A 21,757-nucleotide genomic window follows, 5' to 3' on the forward strand; every position below is an offset into this window, starting at 1 on the left:
CTAAAATCCCACCCCACCCCCATCCCTGCTGATGCTGGGATCCTGGCCCAATACAGGAGACCTCATCTTCCCACCCTTCTGTCCTTTGTCCAGACAAGTCCCAACAAGCCGTCCCCCTCAACAACACACCTCAGAAGACTTGACAAGAGCGGGCACTTTATTAATTCATTTTTTCTTTTTAAAAAAGATACTCCTTCAGTATAAAAAATAAATATTTTAAATATGACATTGAATAAATAAAAATAATCTGTCAGTATGAAACATTCCCACAGGGTACATTCATCAAAGAGGAATTTGTCACCCAAGGCCAAGTCCTTTCCAATGAAAAGGAAAAGGGAAACAGCTGAGGTCCCACAGGCTGAACCAGCAGAGGAGAGCCTGGGCTAGGACTGGGGGCCATTCAAAAGCAGACAGCCATACCATTGCACATCTTAAGCCATTCCCGAGCAAGACTCTGGGGTCCTGGCCCACATGCCGCATCTGCTCCAGAGAGCCAGCAAAGCAGAGATGGATAGCTTGAGTAAGGGTCAAGGACAGGGAGGAGACCAGTGAACTCTCAGTGCTTTCAGGTTAGAAGTTTTAAATAATAAATAAAGGACCCTATGCTTCTCTCTTGATAAATTGCAAAATGCCCCATCCCTCCTCCTCTGGCCCAGGCACACTACCTATCATGCCGGATGGGAGTCAACACTAGCAGGGGTAAGATATCAAGATGCACAGCTGCCTGCGTGTTCTTTCGCCCAAAGGCTCCATGACTCTGGGATGCTATGCGAAACGGCTCTAAACTGCTGGAGTCAGATGTAGGCAGGTGGTGGCTGCAATGTGGAGCCAGGGACTGTGCACACAGAGGAAGAGTCCATTGGTCCCTGAGCCTTCAAAGCTGCCAGGTGGGCTGAGCCCAGGGAATCCATGCCCATGGGGCGTGAAGGGATGGCAAGACCCAGCAGGCCCCAGCTGCGGGATCATCTTGGCGTTTAGACAAGTTGCCTCTCAGCTTGGAGAAGGGCAGCCAGTCCTGAGCTGGGCCTGATGCAGCAGCAGGAGAGCTGGGCCACAGTGTCGCTGCCACATGTGAGTCTCCTTGCGGCACCCATGGTTCCGGGCCTGTGCTACCCAGAGCTTCAGGGGCTACCCTCCTGCCATCCAGGTAAAGTGCTTAGAGATCGACAAAGAAAGGTGCAAAAATGCATGAAGCAGAGCCCCGCAGCGAAACTGCCAAGGACCGCCCTGCTCAGAGGTTGAGAGGCAGCTAGGCACTGTAGTCAGTCACTGCCCCGGCTTGGCTGCCTTCCCCCTACCCTGCTCCCAGATCGAGGGCGTTCCTCTGCTTGCCTGGCCCCAGCACAAAGGAGAGATCAGATCGGATTCCCTGCCTGGGAGCCCAGACATGGGCGGGAGTGGGAAGGCAGCGTTGAAGCAAGGAGCACGGCTTCCTGGTCCGCGTCCCAGGCCTGGCTCTCAGGCCTTGCTCTCCCCTTCTTCGGAGCACTGGGCAGCCGTTCAGGCCCAGTTCAGAGCCTGCACTGCCCCAACTTCCTGCATTCTGTGGGTGTTCAGGCCACCCGAGGAGCTTCCACGCTGAGTGGAAGCATGCTGGATACCCGGTCAGGAGATCTCCGTGCTTTTCAGCTGCTCTTTGAGAAACAAGGAATCTGCTTTGCCCAAGGTTCCATTTCGTTATGAATGGTGCACCGCACAGCAGGAATCCAGGGGGCGCCAGAGAGCACCGTGGGACAAAACAACAACAGCCACAAACGCTCCACCCCCTGGAGACCAAAGAGGAATCAGCCACTCCACAAACTGGCCTAACTCCTTCTGGGGGACACTGACACCCTCAAAGTGAGTCACGATGGGAGGCAGGGGAGCTAGCCAGCTCTCTAATCTTAACCCTTCTCTAGGCTTCACCCGTGAGACTTACCCTACCTGTAATACCATCAGCTCCCAGACCAGACCCCACTAGGTGAGGCTTGACCCTGACTCCCATGTGAGGGGCCTCATGCTATTTCGGGGAATTAACGTTGCCATTTAAAGCACCAATAAGTTAACATAAATAGGATATAGTAATAAATAGACAGCAGCCCTGATTCACCGCTCTGGGATCTCTAGCTTCCCCGAGACCCTGACCTCAAGTTCTGCTTCTCCATGCTCTAGGGACCCAAGACAGCCTCTGGTCCCCTCAAGTACCATTGTGTGACCTCCAGGGCCTCAGACTCTAGGCTACCTGTCTGTGGGTTCAGGAGTATCTGCTCTCCAGGGTCAACGAAAGCAGGTGAAACCTGCAGTCTGCTACTACCCCAGCATGACTGCCTTACTCCCTCCCTGGCTCCTAGAGGGACAGATCCTTCCCTGGGAGGACTCTGGGAACCCGCTGAACCAACCCCCCCCTGCATTTGCAACCTGCTTCTTCCCACCTGTGCACACCCACCTCCAGGTCCAGGCAGGAGACCCCGACCGTGCCAGGGTGTAGGGGAAACAGCAGGGAAAAGAAAGAGCCCATCAGGCTTTGAAGGGCTCATCCTCTTCCAGGGACTTCCTTTCCAGACCTGAAGATGGCCTCTCTTCTTCCCCAAGAGCCTGAACACTAGTGACCTTCGGAATCTCCCACCTGACATGACAATCCCTAAGCCTGAAGACACATTCTGTCACAGTGTACCCTCTCTGTCTTCACCCACAAAACTTCAAAATGACAAGAAGCCCTTCTGGATCCTCTGGCCTGCCCACATTCCAACTAAGGCTCCCAAAGTCTCTCAAAGGAGGTGGTCATTCCGCAGGGGCCAGCAGACCCCCCTGACCTTCGTGTATCTTGTTCACATACCTAGTGAACAAGGGGCTGACAGAGTCAGCGGGACAGAAATCTCACCCAACTTACCCTCCCCAGTCCAGCACCTTCATTGCCATTTCTAGCTAGTGCTGGGCTATGTGAAAGCCCTGAAGTTTCAGCTGTGCTGGACTCCATCACGGCCCAGCACAGAGTGCAGTGGGTGTCTGGAAATCCCTGGGGTCTGCCAGCAGCCCCCTTTGCATTTAACAATGCCCTGAACCCCAACACACTTTGAGCCCCCCTCCCCACATCTGGATCCTGCTCCTGAAAACCCTCAGTCCATGGCATACTCGAGACCTCCTGTCTAGAAGGCCTGGGCCACCACACTAATGACTTGCTTGTATGTCCCCAGGAGCTGGCAGCCCAACTTTTTCTTTTGGAAGACATCTTTGCTGGAGGTGTCGGGGCCATAGGTCACATCCACGTGGCCCACGTGGTACTTGTTGCAGAGCCGGCAAAGCACGTTGCTGAGGAGGCCGCGCATGATGTCTACAGTAGCATTGAGCTTGCTATGGAGGCTCAGAGCATTGGGGTTCAGGATCCTCTGATCCCGGGTGACGTTGCCCAGGGAAGCACTCAGGTATGCGACTATCCGATACAGCTCCACCAACTTGGTCTTCTCTGTCCCGTTGGGATGGAAAGGTGGGAAATCTGTCATGTTGGGCCCACACAGCTTGTCCACGTTGTTGGGGAACGGCTCCCCTTGAGCTGTGTACTAAAGAGTAAAGGAACAGAGGAGAGATGACATGGGGTCGGGCGAGTGTTCCAGCTTGCCACCAACCCTTGGGACAAGCTCTTGCACCTTAGTTTCCCCTTCTGTGACATGAGGACTCAACTTACTGCCCTGTAGGCAACTCTAATCATGAGTCAGCAGTGATCAAAAGAGTGAACTCACTCGTCAAGGTCACCGTGACATAAATGGATAGAGAGGAAATGTGGCATTTCACAGGTGTCACCTCAGCCAGAACGCCACACACACTTGTACTTTCAATCACCACGGCGCCTTCCTGAGCAGCCTAGCATTTCAGCGGCACCCCCTCCACTGACTGCCTTGTCCTTCTTCTTTGCCCACCCTGAGCTGTGTGACAAGACCGAAAGCTGCATGAAAAGTTCCCACCTCTCATCCCAGCTCTGCCCCCCACTCAGTGGTGACCTTGGAGGAGTGCCGGCCAGTCTCCAGGCTAGGCTAGGCTGTGAGGAGGAAGCCATGGATGCATGGGCTTGCTTGAGCCAAGTCCCTCCCCACCGTGTCTCCAGCTCCTAAGGGCTCCCCTCCAGCGTCCCACCCTCCTCGGGACTCTCGGAGACAACTCACATAGGAAATGAAGAGGGGGCCGGCGCTGCCATTCAGCTGTGCCAGTTGGTTCTTGATCTGGCTCATGAGGTTGCCATGGCATGGGTGGCGTGTGGCACAGGTGGCATTAACAGGGGTGATGGGAAGGGGACTCCCTGCCCCGTGTTTCCAGTGCAGAACCAGCAATAAGGGCACAACACCTGGGAAGAGATGAGAAGGATGAATGGAGAAGCAGTAAGTCTGGCTTCCCTGCAAGGGGCTGGGCGAGGAGCCCGCCTACCTACCCACGCCCCCCCACGCACATCCACTGCCCTGATTCCCTGGCTTCAGGTGTCTCCTCCCAGTTCTCTCTGCTTTCTCTTTCCCTGCTTCCTGGCCTCAGTTCCCCATCTGTGCCATTGGATTGAGTGGAGAAGCAAGATATCAGGCCAAGGGCCATTTGTACTAGCTAGAAAATGGGTTCAGGGGCCACTCAACCATGTAGCCCTGTCCCTCAGGAAGTCAAAGCCTCAAAGCTTGGTACCCTAGCTGGAAGGCATTAGGTCCAGCAGAGGGGAAAAGATATGAAGTCTGTCTACCCTCTCCTAGGATGGGCCAGATTCTTAGCTTACTTGAAGTTCATTGGCCCATTGCAGCCTAGAACTCCAAACTGGACCCCTTGGGGACCATGGAGGCTGGGGCCATGGTTTCTGTTGACCCTGTCTTCTCAAACCTGCAGCTTGATTCTGGCTCCCTAGGCCAATTGCCTCTAATCCCATCCCTATCCTTCTTCAATTAGGTCCCCTAGGAGGACTTGCCACCTGTTTGTTCTTCAGGTCTCCATTCTCCACCCAAATCATCTTTCACCCCAACTTGTTACAGCGCCCCAACTCCACACACTTTGAGGTGAGAGGAAATGGTGCAACCAGGAAAGAGACCAGAGAAAAGGTCGCAGGCAGACACGCAAGAGGAAAGCGAAAGGTGTCAGGGGAGCCGGGAGCTGTCCGGGCCTGTCCAGGATCACCCCTCCCCCGGGGCGCCTGCCCCTTCTTCAGTTTCAGCTACACGGGCCCCCTCACCCCAGCCCAAACTTTCCAACACCCGGCTGAAGACACCTGAAGGTGACAGGGGCTGAAATCAACTCTTGGAGGTCGGAGACCTCCCACCTGAACTCCCCATGCTGGGACTAAAAAGACCGTAGACCATTAAATTCACTCCCCTGGTTATCCCCGCGGATCCCAGCATCCCAGACAGTGTTGAAGCCCCGAGATAGCTGCGGGGGTACCCATACCCGCATCTCACCTCGCGCCAATCACAGCTTTCCAGGGACTAGCCGACGGAAGCGGCACCTGCGCCGGTCCTGGCCGGAGTTTGCAAGCTGCTCAGCCGCCTGCGCCCCTCCCAGGGAGCAGCCCGGATCGCAGTTGGAAAAGAGAAAGCAGAAAGAAAGAAAGAAAAAAAGAAAGAGGGAGGGTGAATCCGGGCGACAGCGGAGAAGCAAGAGCAGCGCGGGAGAGCAGTGGGGCGAGGAGTGGAGGCGGTGGAGCAAGGCTGCACCGATCGGGTCTCTCGCCTCCAACTTGCTGGACCCGGCCGGCTGGGCGCGCGGTTCCCGGACCATGTGCGGTGCTCGCTCCCGGCCGCCACCCAGCGCCTCTGGCTGGCCCGGGACTGCGCGGGCGCCCCAAGTGTCCGAGTGGCGCGGCAGGCGGGTGTCCCGCGGGTGCTTGCCCAGCGCCCCAGGCTGCCGGCGCGCCCACAGCAGGGATTCGCAATCGGCGCCGGGCGCGTGGATTTACCTGCGGCCAAGACCTTCATTATGGGCTGGACTCCAGAGGGCTTTGGAGGAGACCTTAGATGCAGGCCGTTTTCAGAAGTTCATGCTCAAATGGGGAATTTGCCTGATTTATATACTGGAGCCTGTGTTGTAAGACAGAGAAACAGCTATATTTAGCCGGGATCCCCAGTCCAGGAAGTTGTTTGAGGTGCATCATAGGAAATTATGAATGGAAGAAAGTGAGAGTGAAGGGGGAAGGGGGGACGAGAGGGGGGAGGGTGGGCAGGGCAGACTTTTTCCTTCTTCTAAGAATTTGATTGATAAAATTATAATGAAGTCTTAACAAAAAAACGCCCTGTGGTTTTCCTGAGTGGCTTGCTCAGGGCGTTGCTGGCAGTTGGGTCTGGTGGGAAGGGGATCTCAGGGGAACTCAGATGGGGTCCCCAGCCTTGTGCCCTTCAGACACCCCAGGTTCATCTGGGTGTGGGGGTGACAACAGATCGGAGGCTGCCTTTGTGGCGCCTGGTGGGGGGAGCTTTGCGGGGCAGCAGGCGTAAGGCTGGGGTTCCACTGAGAAGCAGTTTCCAGGAAGGGGGGCTGTGGCTCTTTTGGACTTTAGACAGTCATAAAGTGGAGCCGAGCGTGGACGCTGGAAGCTGCTTCAGGGGTGGCCTTTCTCTAGCCTGCCCATTGCCTGCGAGAAAAGAGAGACTTCAGGGGTATGGTGCCAGTGGGTCAGATGTTCTGACCCCCTTAAATCCATCAGCATGCCTCTGCTGCTGATGGGAAGACATGAAATTGTGTCTCTTAGGGAACGGTCTAGGGAGGTACTTCAGGAAGGTGTCTCAGCCTCTCTATTCTGAAGGGAGGCTGGGCAAAATGGAACCCCAGTCTCCTTAGGGCGTTGAGGGATGACTGATGCCCCCCCCAGACATTTCTTGGAAGCCCCTTGGTGCTTGGCCTCAGGGTGTGGATGACTTCGAACAGACGCTCCAGCTGTCTGAGGCAGGGTCCAAACACCTGGTGTGGATGCTTGCTGATAGATCATGGCTGTGTCCGGGACAGTGAGGAAGAGGATGGAGTAAAATGAGACCAGGTCTCCTTACTAAACAGAAGGCAGTATGGAGAAGCCTGAGGTAAGAGAGTACTGACCCGATTCACCTACATAGGCCCACACTGTCCCCAGAGCCACTGGGTCCTTCCAGACCTGGGGACCCTATCCTTGTGTCTGCCCTAACTCCGGATCCAAATGGGACTGTTGGTTTTCCAAAGCTGTGTCTGGCTGCGGAAGCACCTTTGATCATCTCCTTAGCCCTTAGCTCCAGGCACATCCAGGATCTGTTCGGATGTTCTCGCATCCTGCCAGGATGAACCCTTGTGCCTGCTGCTGCTGTCCCCACCCTGCCCCATCCTGAGTCTTGTTCCTTGTGGTCTTTTGGCAGAGCCGTGGATAGCAGAGTGATAAAACCGCCCCTCCCATCGGGTACTTCCCCGGGGGTGGGGGTGGGGGTGTCCAGAGGCCAGGCACCCTTCTTACTCCCTGCGTCCCAACATACCACCGTGTCCCTTCCTGGCGGCCCCACCTGGGGCGTACCGTTCCTGCACACATAAGTTAGCTGGCAGCTACACACTGGAGACATCCCAGCCCTGCATCTCCAGAGCGCCTCAGAGTACTTGACTCGAAGTCAGTTCCAACTCCACCAGCACGTCTTCCAGACATCTGCTCTCACTCAGCCTAGCTTCCTTAACATGGCTCCCAAGTCTTGTCAGCCCAGAGACCCGCCATGGTCCTTTCTGTCCATCTCCTGTCCCCCAAGGCTAAGCCCCCTCCCTGAGTGCCCCAGTGCTGACAGAGGCCGCGTCCCTAACTGCTCCGTTCCTGTGCCTTACTCCCCTCTGCCTCCTTGCAGTGGACGCCAGGCCTCGCACTGACCTCTGGATCCCTAAAACACACATTGGTACTACAGGCCCCCCTCAGTAGCCACTTAATCTTAGCTCCACCCAACAGGAAACAGGAAGCGGGAATAGGTTCTAGAAGACACTGACACGAGGGCCTTTTCATTTCAGGGCCCTAGTCGACGCTCTTTTATGCCTCAGTTTCCCCTCTCACAGTACCTGACTTAGTCCGCTCTCCCCCAGCGCTCTGGGCCCCTCGGTGTCCCAGACCTGCTTCCTGCTCCAGCCCATGTCTGAGCACCACCTGTGATGGGCCTCTGGGGAGATGCCAGGAGAGGTCTCCAAGCAGAACTGAGCCTCTGTCTCCAAGCTGCCTGCAACGTGGCTGGCTTCAGCTGGAGTTCGCCTTCGCCCCTCCCTCTCTAAGCTGCTGTGTTTCCCCTCTGCTCCCTCGCAGAAGGCACCCTCCCTTCTTGGCTGCTGGTTCCCAGGGTTGTGACCCTGGGCCCCACCCTGGAGTGGCAGCCCCAGCCCAGCCCCTTGCAGATGTGATGTCATCGGCAGCTTGCCCAGCTCCTGCACACTGGGCCTGCTGGGGTTTGACAGGCTTCAGGACGAGGGGGACAGGCAGTTTCCACTCAGGGACTCCCTCAGCAGGGTAGGGGGCTGCCATGTCTGCAGGTGGCTGTGTCCTCTCTCCAGGAAGTGAGTTTATAGACTAGCCTGGGCCTAGCCCCTCAGACTGCTCCCATTCACTTTGATATATATGGCCAGTCAGCCTTGGTTTTTCCATTGACTTTCACTCAAGATTCACAACTCTCTTCTAGAACCTCGGAGCTGCTTGTTTTTACTTGTGGAAGCTAAGAGTTAGCCAGTAAAAACACATACATAAGGGTGCACGTGCTTACAGCCCACAGTGATCCCTCCACGAGGGAATAAGGACTTCAGCAGGAAGCCCCATCCCCAGGGCCCTTGCAGCTCAGCCTCCCAGCCCCTACAGCCCTGACCTGTTCTTCAGGCCTTGGTGCTCTCCTGCCCCTTCTTGCTTCAAGTAGAAACACATTGCCCTGTTCTGAGGGCTTGGGAGGGGATCTGGACCAGACAGCCCTGGGCAGGAGGGAACACTCAAAGCGGATGCTAGTTATTTTTGTTTTTATGTTATTATGCATTTTACACCTGGAAAGCAGTCTGGGCAAAGGTAAGAGCTCTGGTGGTTTGAAGAATGTGCGGACTTTCACTGAGATGCAGGCCGGAGATCGGGCTCAGGGCCGTGCAGGGTGTGTGACTTTTGGGAAGCGGACACTTCTGACCCTCAGTTTCTTCAACTCTAAGTGAGGATGATGACACACGAACATAATAAGTTCGCTGTGAGGGCCTGGGGTCCAGCAGGGTTCCTGACACCCCGCAAGCCTCCTGTGTGTCAGCAGAGACCCTAAAGTCTCCTCTGTGAAACAGAGTCTTTGTCCTGTTTAGAGATGAAGAAGCGACACACTCCAGAGCAAAGGCAACAATGGACAGGAGAGAGGGTATTCCTCATCCCAGAGCTTCCAGCTTCAGGGATGCCTCAGAATCATCAGACAGGATGGAGGGGACCAGTACTGTGCCTTCCACATGTCGCACCCCTCCACATACATAATCTGTAACAAAGACCTACATACACATGCACACAACCATCGTACCCCCATATACATACCTGTCACACACACATACACACATACACACAACCTATCATACCCTCATATACATACCTGTCACACACACATACACACAACCTATCATACCCCCATATACACACCTAACACACACACACAACTTATCATACCCCCCATATACATACCTGTCACACACACATACACACAACCTATACCCTCATATACATATCTGTCACACACACATACACATGCACACAACCTACCATACCCTCATATACATACCTGTCACACACACACACAACTTATCATACCCCCATATACTTACCTATCTCTCTCTCTCTCTCTCTCACACACACACACACACACACACACACACACACACACACACACACACACACACAGAGCTACCACAGTCAAGACTTGAGCTGAAGACAGTTACTGGCTGGCTGGACCTTCCCACCCCCAGGAGCTGATTCACCCCCAGACCCCATCTGAGAAGCTCAGCTCAGAGGAATTTGAATCACCAGCTGCCCCCCTGCAGAGCCCCTGGGGGAAGGACGCGGGGGTGGGGGCTAGCCCCTTGCCTGCCTGCTGTTCTGTCTCTTTCCTGGGCCCTGGGGCACTCAGACTCAGGAGACAGGACTGCACAGCAGTGGCTGCTTGCAGAGTTCTGGGGAGGTGGCCTGTCAGCCAGGCATCCTGTGTGGGCAGTGGTTACTCAGCAGGTAAGTAAGCGGCTCTCTGGGCACTGGGAATTCCCCAAGCCTGGTGACCCAGATGCTGAGCTGCCCCCACAGCCAGGCCAGCCCCATTCTCCCTGCACCCTCCCCTGGAGGAGTTCAGTTCTTCAAAAAAAAAAAAGAAAGAAAGCCTTAGCCGAGCTTGGTGACCTCACCTAGAAGGTGAGCAAGCTCTAAGAGGAAGCTGCAGGGTGCTTCTCAAGGCCAGAGCTGACCACAGGTGGTGAAAGGAAACCGGAGAAACTCAGGAATGTGCCTGGCATGGACTTGACAGTGGGTGCCACAAAGGCAGAGGCCTCTCCGTTTTCCTCCTTGAGAAAAGGTGTCATTGGACCGGACCTGCAGGCCTCACTCTGATGAACCATGGAGCTGACATCCTTAAGTTGATAAGTTACTTTTGGAACAAGTGAACTGTATTGCCAGGTGGAGGGTGGTATGGGCTGTTTAGCCAGGAAGACGGTGAGGTCTGAATCCAACACAAACCACACACCAGCTGTGTGACCCTAAGGCAATGACGCCTCTCCAAGCCTCAGTTTCCCCTCAGAAAACAAGGATGAGTCAGAATAGATGCTCTGTTAACTCTGGCTAAGGGGGAATAAGGAACTTGGACCCCACCCGGAGATTCAGCATAGTCCGGATGGTTAGAGTGGAGGTGGCTTGGGGTCCTCTTGGGGGTGGGCATGGTCCTTGGGAGCCGGCAGCCCGCCTGTCTCACAGTCCTGGAGAGGTCCAGTGCTGCCATGGAATCTGCCCCTTCTCTCCCTCACCCCATCACATGCCTGGCGACACCAGGGACGCCCGCTCAGGGCCAAAGAAGAGCCAGAAGCAGCCTGGCCAACAGCCAGCAGTCCCGACATTTCCTTGATCCTGGCGTCAGGAATCAAGCCCCTGGAGGTGAATCAGAGTGACTGCGTTTTTTCCCCCTCTTCACTTCTGATAGAAATTACAAAGGAAGTGGCAGCCCACAGAGCTGAGCATCAATCAGCAGGGCCAGAGGCCAGGTTGTGGCATGGTGGGTGGACTAGGCTATTGTCACCCTGGTCCTGGATATTGTGTCCATGTCGTGTAAGCACTTAGATTATGGCTCTCCTCTCCCTGCATATCCAGGACTGTCTCAGGCAGAGGTGCAGAGCAATGATTTCACACTGGCCTCTACCGCCCTGCGGGTCACAGGTTCGAGTTACAAGGTGCCAGTAGCACTTTCAAAGAGAAATGGAGTGACGAAGTCCCTAGACATCGCCAGAACAAGGATGAGCTTGCTCCCTGAAACATTCTTTCCCGTTGCCTGTGTATGCCCACATTCTTACTATGGGCATCAGTAATGCAAGCCTGGCCTAGAAGGTCTGTGTGGCTTGCCCAAGGTCATTCAGCAGTTGGCAGCACTTCTGAATGTGACTGACTTCTACTGTGACTGCCACTAAAGCCAGCTCAGGAACGGGTCAGAGGTGCATCTTGGGTCCAGGTATGGGCAGGCCAGGGGCACGGTGCGGGGGTGGGGGTGGGGGTGGGGTGGAGGCCTGGCGTCAGGCTGAACAGGGACGAAGTCCCTTGTGGAACCTGGCTTCTCCAAAACCACTTCCTTCCTCAGCCTCAGACCCTCAGGGCTCTTTGCCCTGCTCTGGCCTTACCTGGGTGAGGCTGGGGACAGTCACAACTACCACGCCTCTCCTCATGGGCATGGGGAGTCCTTCACACACACTATAGGAGGAGGAAGTGCTGGGCTTCTTCAGGGTGGCCTAGGCCACGAGACCCAGCTGAATCCAGAAGAGGGCGCCCTGCAGACTCCCCGTGAGGCAGAAGCTTGGTGGAGTCTGTGTCTAAGCCTCAGCGAGCTGTGTGCATGTGCAGTGAGAGCGTGAGTCTGTGTTTATCTGTGTCTGGCCCTATTATGCATGTGTGTGCATTCAATTACGCTGTTTGCCTGTGTGTGGGGGAGGGGCGCTAAGACAGAAATGAATTTTGCAAGTCTTCTGGTGTGTGTGTGTGTGTGTGTGTGTGTGTGTGTGTGTCTGTAAGGAATAGTGGGCCTCAGTGGCAGACAGACATGACCCTGTACCTGTGTGTGTATGTGCCCCTGTGTCTACTCCTGTCTTTCACAGTCTAGCCTCTGCCCCCGGGAGCCATGGGGCAGCCTCGTGTCACAGGGGCCACCAGCAGCTGCTTTCCTCACCCCGCCCTACCCCTCCCACCCTGGCCACCCTGACTTTTGGCACAGGGACAACGCTGATGTCAGAGCAGACTTGACAGCTTCCTTTTCCCACTGGGTTTTCCAAAAGAGAGAGAGAGAGAGACCGTAGCGTGGTAGGCTGCTGTTAAATAATCACGGGTGTGTGTGGGGCGCCACTCATTGGTTTCCTGAATTTGGAGGCAATAAACAGAACAGGAAACAACAGCGGACAGACACACAGGAAGCTGGGAGCTGGCCACAGAGGTCGGGCCTGGCCTCATCTCTGTCCCCTCTTCCAGCAGAGTTCACTAGGGCCACCTAACTGATCCAGGAGGTGATGCTTGGTAGGTGGCCTGAGCCCTGTCTCCACCCTCAGTGCCAGGGAGACTTGAAGAAATATTTTTAAGGACGTTGGGAACGACAGGATGGTGTGCGGTGGATGAGGAGAACGAAGGTCCCATCCCCAGGAAGGTTAGGAGGAAGAGTCCTCAGGGTGAGCTGCCTATTCTCTGGGAAAGAAGAGTGGATGCTGTGGGGGGTACAGGTGAGCTGCCGGGGACAGTGGGACACAGTCAGGACTGGTTACCCTATCAGGAAGCACAGGTTGGACTGCAGCCCCACACCAGCCAAAAACCTTTGGGCCTTGGCAAATCTTGACACCACTCCCAGATCCCAAGGTTTGCACTGTCCACCAACCCCAGGGAGCTCCCTTCCGGTCCAGAAAATCATGGCAGAACGCCTAGAAGACATTCAAGACCTCCAGCCCTACCCCCATTTCTCCTTTGACACAGCTGGAAACTGAGGCCCGGGGAGTTGAATGAATTGTCCAGGGTCACAAAGTGTGCAAAACTCTGCGTCCCCACCCCACCCCATCCTGTGTGAGCAGACGGGTGGCTGGGGCAGCCGGGTCTGAAAGGGGCTATGGACCAGCCTCCCCAGGGAAGCACCTCCCCCTGCCGAGGCCAGGTGGCCAGCGCTTATCAGACACAAGGCTCCATGACACAATCCGCTCTGATCTCCTGCCCAGCAGGCCTCACCCCACCGCGCCCCTGGACCCTGCTTCCGTTCCCTCCCTTTCCAGGTGGGACCTGTGCCTGGCCCTGTATCACAGGGTTCCGTGAAGTCCTTCACGGTGGCATTTCCCCGGTGCCAACTACGACCTCAGGCTGAGAGCCGACTGCCCTCTTAGATGGAAGAGGGTCGCCGACTGCCCTCTTAGATGGAAGAGGGTCGCCTCTAACCCTTGTCTTAGTACCCACCCCACCACACAGCGTTCTTGCTTGTCTCTCCAGGTAGGGTGTGGCTGTTGGCTGGAGGAGAGGGGCCCTGGAATTTATCAGACCTCAGATCCTGTCCCAGCTCTGTCACTTACAGGCCCTGCCACCTGAGGCAGGAGATGTCATCGCTCAAACTTCACTTCCAGCATGTGCAAACTTGGTAACAGTATCGTGATCATATGCTGGCAAAGCCACAGATATGCTTTTATTATTGACATCTTTATCTAGTACAACTTCAAAGGTGAGGCCCAGAGAGCAGATGACACTTTCCAAAAGCCACACAGCAAATCAGTGGGCCATCCTTAGTGGCATATAACCTCGTGCCTGTCCCGGGCTTCCAAGGTGATGGGACCCCAGGGCTTCAAAACTGGTTTGTTTGTGAGGACTCCAGAGAAGACTTGCTTCTTGAGACCCTATTCTTCCTGACTAGATCCCGTCATTGATCTTGGGGATGTAGATGGTCCTCCCAATATCCTGGAAAACTGAGCTCAGGGCTCCTTGCCATGAAAACTGTTAGCAGCTTCAAGCCATGGACAGCAGCGCCTCCCACTGCCCAGGGGCGGCAGGTACAGCAGTTGTGCCAACTCAGCCGGAGCAAGCCGGTGGGTGGGGCTGGATTGATGGATTTGAGGAAGTGAGTGGGTGCCTGGGGCTCAGGGTGGGGGTGGACAGAGGCCATAGGCCACCACAGGGGAAGAAGGCTCTTCCGAAGGCTCCCAGAGAGGATTTACCCCAACATCTCCAGAGTGGAGTCCAATAGACTGGCCTCAAGGGGGTGCCAGAACCATATGCCGTGCACAATAGGGTGTAGCCGAGGTTAGGAGGTTCTGGAGGAGGGGGCAGCACCCCTTTTGGTCCTACTATGTGTTCCCACCTTGCCCTGACAGTTCTTCTAGGTGGGTATCAGGCTCTCTGTTTTACAGGGGGCCAGGGTGGCCCAGAGAAGGAAAATGAACTGCCCTAATCCACACGGCAAGAGGCAAGAGCCAAATTCAACCCAGGGACACACGGCTGTGCCATCTGTGGTCATAGGCTCTCCACCACCCCGTCCTGTCCCGGCATGACACCACGTAGACAGGATCCTGGGGACCATTTCCCATCCTCTTGACAGCCCCTGCCAGGTTTGAAGAGACACTGACCACAAGTTAAAGATGAGTGCCTCTTTTAATTTTGGGTGACAAGGTTTCCCGTCACTTTGTCACTGTCCTGGAGCTAGGATGTCCAGGTTCACAGATCAGCAAGTTCTGATCTGGCCCAAGGTCAAAGGCAGAGGAGTGATGACCTTGGCTAGTCAAGTCCCTCAGAGCCCATGGGCGCCACTGCACTCCATTCTGGAAGAACAGGACAAAAGGGGCCTCTGCAGACTCAGAACTTCATTGCTCTGAAAAAAGAAAGGAACCTGAACGTCCCTTTGAAGCCCAGGAGCCAAGACCACATTGGAGTCAAGCTGACCCTACCATGATCATTCACTGCAAGATCTGAAGCCATGTGCTCTCCCACTGCTCAACCCCTCCCATGAACTTTAACCACGGGCACTCTCACAGCTGCAGCATTGCTGGGCATCCTCCAAGACAGCCCTACAACCTGCCTTCCTGCATCCGTTACAGACAGGGAGACCCAGGCCGTGGGAGAGGAGAGCCATGTGGGCCGCCAGGCGCCCCCTCATGCACAAGGGGGCAACTGATGTACTATCTACCCTCCTTGGGGTAAGTGCAGGGAGCAGCAGTGCCCCTCAATCCTGCCCCCTCAAGGGAAGCCTACCGTGGTCTCTGTGCCTGTCGCCGCCCTCCACAGTCTGCACAGATTGTCCAGTCTTCAGGGCAACACCATCGTGGCTGGGCCCCTCTGCTTCCCTCTCTGCTGAAGTTTCCCTGTCGTTGGTCCTCACCCTGCCCCCCACCTGACTTCCGTGCAGAGCTGGTGGCCTGAGGCCTCCCCCACTTCCACCCCACCCCCAAGCTGAGGACCCGAAAGACAGAGAGCCCACAGCACAGCAGAGCCCGACACGGGTGGGACTGTGGAGCTAGCTTGCTGGAAGGAGAAGCCGCGGGGTGGGGTGCAGAGAGGGGGGCGTCCCTGTACTTGATGCCCCTGGGCTGCGTGGCAAGGCCACTGTGGCCTGAGTCACAGCTGACTGGGCCGCGCCTAGCCTGTCTGGGTGACCCAAGCCAGCATAAGGCAATGACTGGGCAGCTCTCCTCATGACCAGCTGGGGTCGACCTTAGGTGTTTTGACTCAGACCTGCCACAGGCTGTGTGCACAACAGCCATTCCCTGCCTCTGTCCTAAGAAGAGCCACAGGCCCATGGCTGCCCTTGCCCCAGCACCCACCTCAGAACCTGGGGAGCTACCTGGCCCTTCTGATCTGCTCTCTGCCCCAGGCTTCAGGGCCCCACCTGCTGTAGGACCTTCGTCCCTCCCTGGGCAAGCCCAGCCCTTGGGGACACTCCAGGAAGCAAGGAGCTTCACTGCCTGCGCTGAGGGCCTCTTGATCCACTGTGGACTGTGACCTTTCTCTTAGTGCCACAAGGAGTTCTGTGAACTGCCTGGACCGCGGAAGATTGTTGGGAACAGAGACTAAGAGAAGAGCTGTACAGTAAAGAAAAGAAGAGAAGAGAAGAGAAAAGAAAAGAAAAGAAAAGAAGAGAAAAGAAAAGAAAAGAAGAGAAGAGAAAAGAGTATCAAAAAGGGAGGGAGGGAAGAAGAAGAAAGAGAAGGAGGGAGGGAGGAAGGGAGGGAGGGACGGAGGGAGGGACGGAGGGAGGGAGGGAAGAAGAAGAAAGAGAGAGAAGGAGGGAGGGAGGGAGGGAGGGAAGCTTACAAACCTGCCTGAGGCAATGCTAGCCCTACACTTTGCCCAGGAAATCTTGTCAGTGGGGAAGTGGGCTTTAACAGCACACTGTGCAGAGGGGAAACTGAGGCTTGGCCTGTGAAGGTCTAGTAAGATAAGAGCAGAAGTCATTTACTTCTGCCTCTAAGGTCTCCATCTCTCACTGAAAAGAAAATAATCACATTAAAGCTAGGACGAGGGGCAGGGTTGGAGAGATGACTCTGGGGATCCACACCTTTTCTAGTGCTGCGGGCACCAGGCACACGCTCCCTAGCCAGTAAAACACCCTACACACAAAATTGTTTTAAAGACTAATGTCGAGACAATGGTTAGTAGGGGACTCTGTGGGTAAAGTGCCGGATGCACGGGCATGCGTGCCTGAGCCTGAGCTCATGCATGGCAGCAGGTGCCGTCCACCCCAGCACTGGGGACAGACACCTCTGAAGCAAGATGGCCAAGCAGCCCGGGCAAAGTGGCAAGTGTCAGATTCGGTGAGGATGTCTAAGGAGGGTAAGTCAGATGGGGTGGAGAGATGCCTCAGTGGTTATAAGAGCATTGGTTGCTCTTGCAGAGGATCCGGGTTCAGTCTCCAGCACCCATGTGATGGCTCACGTGACTCCAGTTCCAGGGGATACAACATTGTCTTCCAGGCGTCAAGGGCGTCAGGTGCACAGACACACACACAGGGAACACAGCAGTACACACAAAGTAAAATAAATAAGCTAAAACAAGGCGGAGGAACCAAGAGATGGCTCAGTGGTTAAAGAGTAGGAACACTTGTCAGATAACCCAAGTTCACTTCCCAGAACCAATGATGTCAGGTGCCTGGAATTCCAACTCCAGAGGGATCCGACTCCTCCTCCGTAGGCACCTGTACTTACATGCACACACACACACACACACACACACACACACACACTCATATACATATATATATATATATATATTGGTTTTTTGAGACAGGGTTTCTCTGAATTGCTTTGGAGCCTATTCTGGCACTCTGTAGACCAGGCTGGCCTTGAACTCACAGAGATCCACCTGTCTCTAGATCTTAAGTGCTGGGATTAAAGGCATGCACCACAACCATCTGGCTAAGGCCCATATTTCTATCCCTAGCACCAAAACAAAAATAGCCAGATGGGGCGATGAGGTCGGAAGCCCCAGGTGCTCACGCAGCTTGACTGCACAGGACGAGGATCCAGACTGCGGACTTGTTGGAACATAAACTGTATCTTCAAGGACCCCTTCTCCGACCACTATTTTAATTTGATATATATGTTGCCTGGCTCCCAAAGAGGTCACAGGAGAGTGTCAGATCCCCTAGGACAGGAGTTAGAAGCAACTGTGAAGTTCCGTTTGAGTTCTGGGGTCCAAGAGCGGCAACTGCTCTCAGCAGCTGAACCATTTCTCTGGGCTCAGCTTCTCAGTGCCTGATGGGTACCAATGATGGGGTCTGTGACTGCCACTCCCCCCCCCCAAAAAAATAGAGACCTCAGCTAGTGCAGGGAGAGCTCCCTGGCATGCACTGACCCCTCTGTCCCTTCACGGGGCTGTGTGGAAAACACCGGTTTATTTACATAAGCTACCTCTTGGTCCTCATACGCTGGGACTCAGAAGCAGCTGCTCAGAGCCCTGTCTCAGGCTTCCACCCCAGGACGTCTGGAGCATTGTCACGCTTGTGCCTGGGACAGGTGCAGACTCTGCATACTGCATCTGCCAGCTGCTGCCAGCAACAGGCAAGCCCCACAGCCCTTCTCTTGGGGAGACCAAGGACATGGGGATACATGAGCTGCAGCAGGACAATTCAAGGGGTAGGGAGTGGGGGAGGGTTCAGAGGCAACAGTTGCCAATCAGGGATGTGCTGGGCCTGAGGGGAGGCCATGCTGCAGGGTAGGGGTGTGCTGGAACTCCCGACAAGTCTGGAATGGAACCTTCAGGCTAGAAGGCAGGAAGGTACCGTGGATATTTTGAGAGTGGAAGAAGATATGGTAAGACTGAGATGTCTGAACTGTGTTGAGGGAGCTAGACTCTGGCTGGGGACGGGGAAAGAGGCTGAGCATGGAGTGGCGTGAGGCATAATCCATCAGGGAAGGGGCAGGAGCATTGAATAAAGAGGGAGAGCCAAGGGATGGGCTGGGATTCAGGGGGGGGGCAGCGGATGGAGCTGGCTGGGAAGATGATGGATTTAAAGCACCTTGGTGGCTTCGGAGCCGGCGAGGAGCAGGAACGAGGTTTGGAAATATCAGCTGTATGACAATGGAGGATAAGTCCTTGTCGACTTAGGCGATGCACCTAAGAGTCCTCCACAGATCCAGGAGCATCCTCAGCTACTACCTGGGATGGCCAAAGGCAGCTCACACGGCCTCCTGAGAAGGGTGCAGAACTCAGCCAGGGCGGGGCAGCCACAGGCCTCTCTGCCCTGTCTCTGCAGACCAACCTCTGCCCTCTCTGTGGGCAACCTCAGCGCCTGCCGCAGCCCCGGCTCCCTTCTGCTTCAGGAAGCTGGGGGTGCCTGTCTTTCTGTGGGTACCACCTCCCACCCACAGCTTCCCAGCAGCCCAGGCCAAGGAAAGCCCCCTTCTCCTCTGCGGTCAGGGCAGCCGTGAGAGAGAGCCATCCTCTGATCTGGCAGACCTGGCGCTCCAGCTGTGGGGATGTTGGGATGGGTAGTGAGGGCTCTCTTCGGTGGGCTCAGGATCAGCTGTCTTCATCCTCTCTGGGCTGAGGGCGGGGCCTATCTCACCTCCTCCTAGTGTGTATCAGTGTGCTAGGCTGGGACAAAATGAAGGGAGCAGATGGTGGCTCTGTCCTCTGTAGCCGCAGGCCTGTTGAGAAGTAGTCAGGGATGTAACATCACAGAGAGAATGCTTCCACATGGACCAATTTTTGAGAAAACACACAACCCACTTGGTGGCCCTGAGTAGAGAAGGGCTAAGTTTTTGAGGGTTAGTTTATCTTTAATTATGTGTGTGGGTACGTGAGTGCAGGTGTCTGTGGGAGTCAGAGCCATTGGATTCCCGTTATAGCTGGAGTTGTAGGCCCTGAAGACACCTGGCATGGTTGTTGGGAAACAAACTTGGGTCCTACATGAGAACACTTTGTGTGCTCCTAACCTGGGAATCATTGCTCAAACCCTGCGGCCTTGAGTTGAGAGTTGAAAAGAAGGAAAGCGAGTTTAGCAAAAAATAAATGAACAATAACAACTAAGAACAAGGAACAGCATTCAAGACAGTGGGGTTATCATAGGCAAAGACTGTAGAGTAGGAGGGACCTGGGAACAGCCAGTGTGGGTAGGGGATCTCCTCAACTCAGTTCTGGGCAAATAGGCCGGATGGTTCCTACACGGGAGTCCTGGGCCCAGAGTTCTGGCTCTAGTCTTTGCACAAGCACTCTGTGAGCTGGTGCATGTGCTCTTCCTCTCTGGCCTCCTTGATGAAGCACAATTCCTTTACTCACTCACCTCTGACCCTTAAATACTGGGGGCCTTTGCCCTAGCTGTTCCCATCACACCTGCAAGTCTTTCAGACCACAGTGAGGACGTCACCTCTCCAGACACTAGCCTGACCACCCACATCGCCTGATTCTCACTCTCTATATTACATCATCTACTGCGTTGGCCTGTTCATGCAACCTCGGATGCTCCTGTTGGTTCCTTTGCTTGTCTGCTGTCTGTCTGCCCCTTGCCCCGGAGCTCAGTGTCTCTAGAGATTCTTGTGACTGCCAGTCAAGTTGCAGAGGCAAGAGACAGGATGAGAAAGATGCGCCTGCCTCGGGGACCAGTGGGCCTGAGTTCTAGCCCGCAGCTGCTTGCTGCAGAACTGATGCAGGCATCTCAGGCATCCACCCTGCAGCCTCAGATCCACTGCTGGGTCCCCATCAGTCCCATCTTGGTCCCTATTTCAGGAAGCAGAGGAGACAGGGGCTGACTGGGTCATGTTCATCTCTTTCTTTTTTCTTTCTAGTTATCCTGGAGTCAAGCCTGGGACCTTATCCATGCTGGGAGAGTGCTCCACCACCGAGCTACATCCCCAGGGCCCCATTTTATAGAAAAAAGAACACACAAATTTACTACATGCCTGAGGTATACTAAAAGCCAAGCTCAAAATCTTACCCACGTGACTGTCCAATTGTGAGCTGAACAAGGATGACGCCAATGAACCAAAGTGGACAGGAAAAGCCCCGCGGCCTCACGCTTACACAGAGCTATAGGCAACTGCGGAGAGCTGGAGTGAGGGGGGTGGCTTCCCCAGGAACAGCACAGCAGCTGCCTGTCTAGTGTCAAAAGGGGAGCCCTGAAAACATGCATACAAGTAACAATATGAATGGGTTATATTTAGAAATATATTTATATACACAAATACATTTATGTATGCAATAGCAGCTAAAAAAGAAGCCATGGATTTGAAGGACAGTGAGGGTTTGGAGGGAGGAAAGGGAAGGGAGACATGTTGTAATTAAATTATAATCTCAAAAAGAAAAAAAGCCGATTTCTTGACTTTTGTTGGTACCTCCCCTGCCTTTGCCTATAGGCATGTTCCTCTCTTAGGTCCTGTGGTTTGGGGAGACCCAATCTCCTGGGGTTCAGATATAAACTGTAATGTGCCAGGCGGTAGTGGCGCACACCTTTAATCCCAGCACTTGGGAGGCAGAGGCAGGAGGATCTTTGTGACTTCAAGACTAGCCTGGTCTACAAGAGCTAGTTCCAGGACAGTCTCCAAAGTCACAGAGAAACCCTGTCTTAAAAAACAAAAAACAAAACGAAACAAAACAAACAAAAAACAAACCTGTAACGCAGGGCTCATCAGGAGGCAGGTTAACATATATCGAGTCATAAGTTCTGCCTTATGCATGACACAGATTTAGAAAGCTCTGAGACCCTTAGTCTTCTTAGTGTTTTACGGACAGACAGAAGGACCTGGAAGGAACATGAACGGCCAGATCTGCCTGTCTCTGTGCTGTGTCTTCTCAACCTGCCACAGAGCCAGTAGGGTGTTGGCCGGCAGAGGTGTGACCGTGACTCATTCCAGGATCACTGACAGCACTTACTGTGGTCCAAGCAGCAGGCAGACCTGTGCCCTGTTTCTATACCCATGAGGGTGGTGCACCTGGCTTGTACACATGGTCAGCCAGCCTAGAAACATGCCCTATTCCCACATCTGTGATCACAAAACGTACTTGCATTTTTATAAAGTGTCTGTTTCAACATTCCGGCTTTAAAATGAGGCCAGAAAATACACAGCACATATTAGCACACCAACTTGTCAACACACATGCCCATCATATATAGTCATTAGCACATAGCCTCATCATAGATCCCCATCAGTG

At 54.6% G+C, this 21,757-nt stretch overlaps 1 protein-coding gene and 2 long non-coding RNA genes across 4 annotated transcripts; 2 read left to right on the forward strand and 1 right to left on the reverse strand.

The window, feature by feature from the left end:
- Window positions 1-139: 139 nt before the first annotated feature.
- Window positions 140-6,024, reverse strand: Lif (LIF interleukin 6 family cytokine). 2 transcript variants are annotated; one of them, XM_005068926.4, is made up of 3 exons: window positions 5,894-6,024; window positions 4,137-4,315; window positions 140-3,536 (listed from the first exon to the last, which is right to left on the reverse strand). In XM_005068926.4, the coding sequence occupies exons 1-3, from the start codon at window positions 5,910-5,912 to the stop codon at window positions 3,126-3,128; spliced, it is 609 nt and encodes a 202-aa protein (XP_005068983.1). In that variant the 5' UTR covers window positions 5,913-6,024; the 3' UTR covers window positions 140-3,125. The 2 variants fall into 2 exon arrangements, with proteins under 2 accessions (XP_005068983.1, XP_021082173.1); XM_021226514.2 differs by lacking the exon at window positions 5,894-6,024 and adding an exon at window positions 5,397-5,525.
- Window positions 1,702-5,419, forward strand: LOC121140774. The gene is made up of 3 exons (XR_005877678.1): window positions 1,702-1,839; window positions 3,174-3,401; window positions 4,894-5,419. It is a non-coding gene; the product is annotated as an uncharacterized LOC121140774 (long non-coding RNA).
- A 9,122-nt stretch (window positions 6,025-15,146) lies between the features above and the next one.
- LOC121140775 lies at window positions 15,147-20,914 on the forward strand. The gene is made up of 2 exons (XR_005877679.1): window positions 15,147-15,309; window positions 20,395-20,914. It is a non-coding gene; the product is annotated as an uncharacterized LOC121140775 (long non-coding RNA).
- Window positions 20,915-21,757: the final 843 nt, after the last annotated feature.

Source organism: Mesocricetus auratus, unplaced genomic scaffold, assembly GCF_017639785.1.
Source record: "Mesocricetus auratus isolate SY011 unplaced genomic scaffold, BCM_Maur_2.0 Super-Scaffold_100006, whole genome shotgun sequence".
Lineage (NCBI taxonomy): Eukaryota > Metazoa > Chordata > Mammalia > Rodentia > Cricetidae > Mesocricetus > Mesocricetus auratus.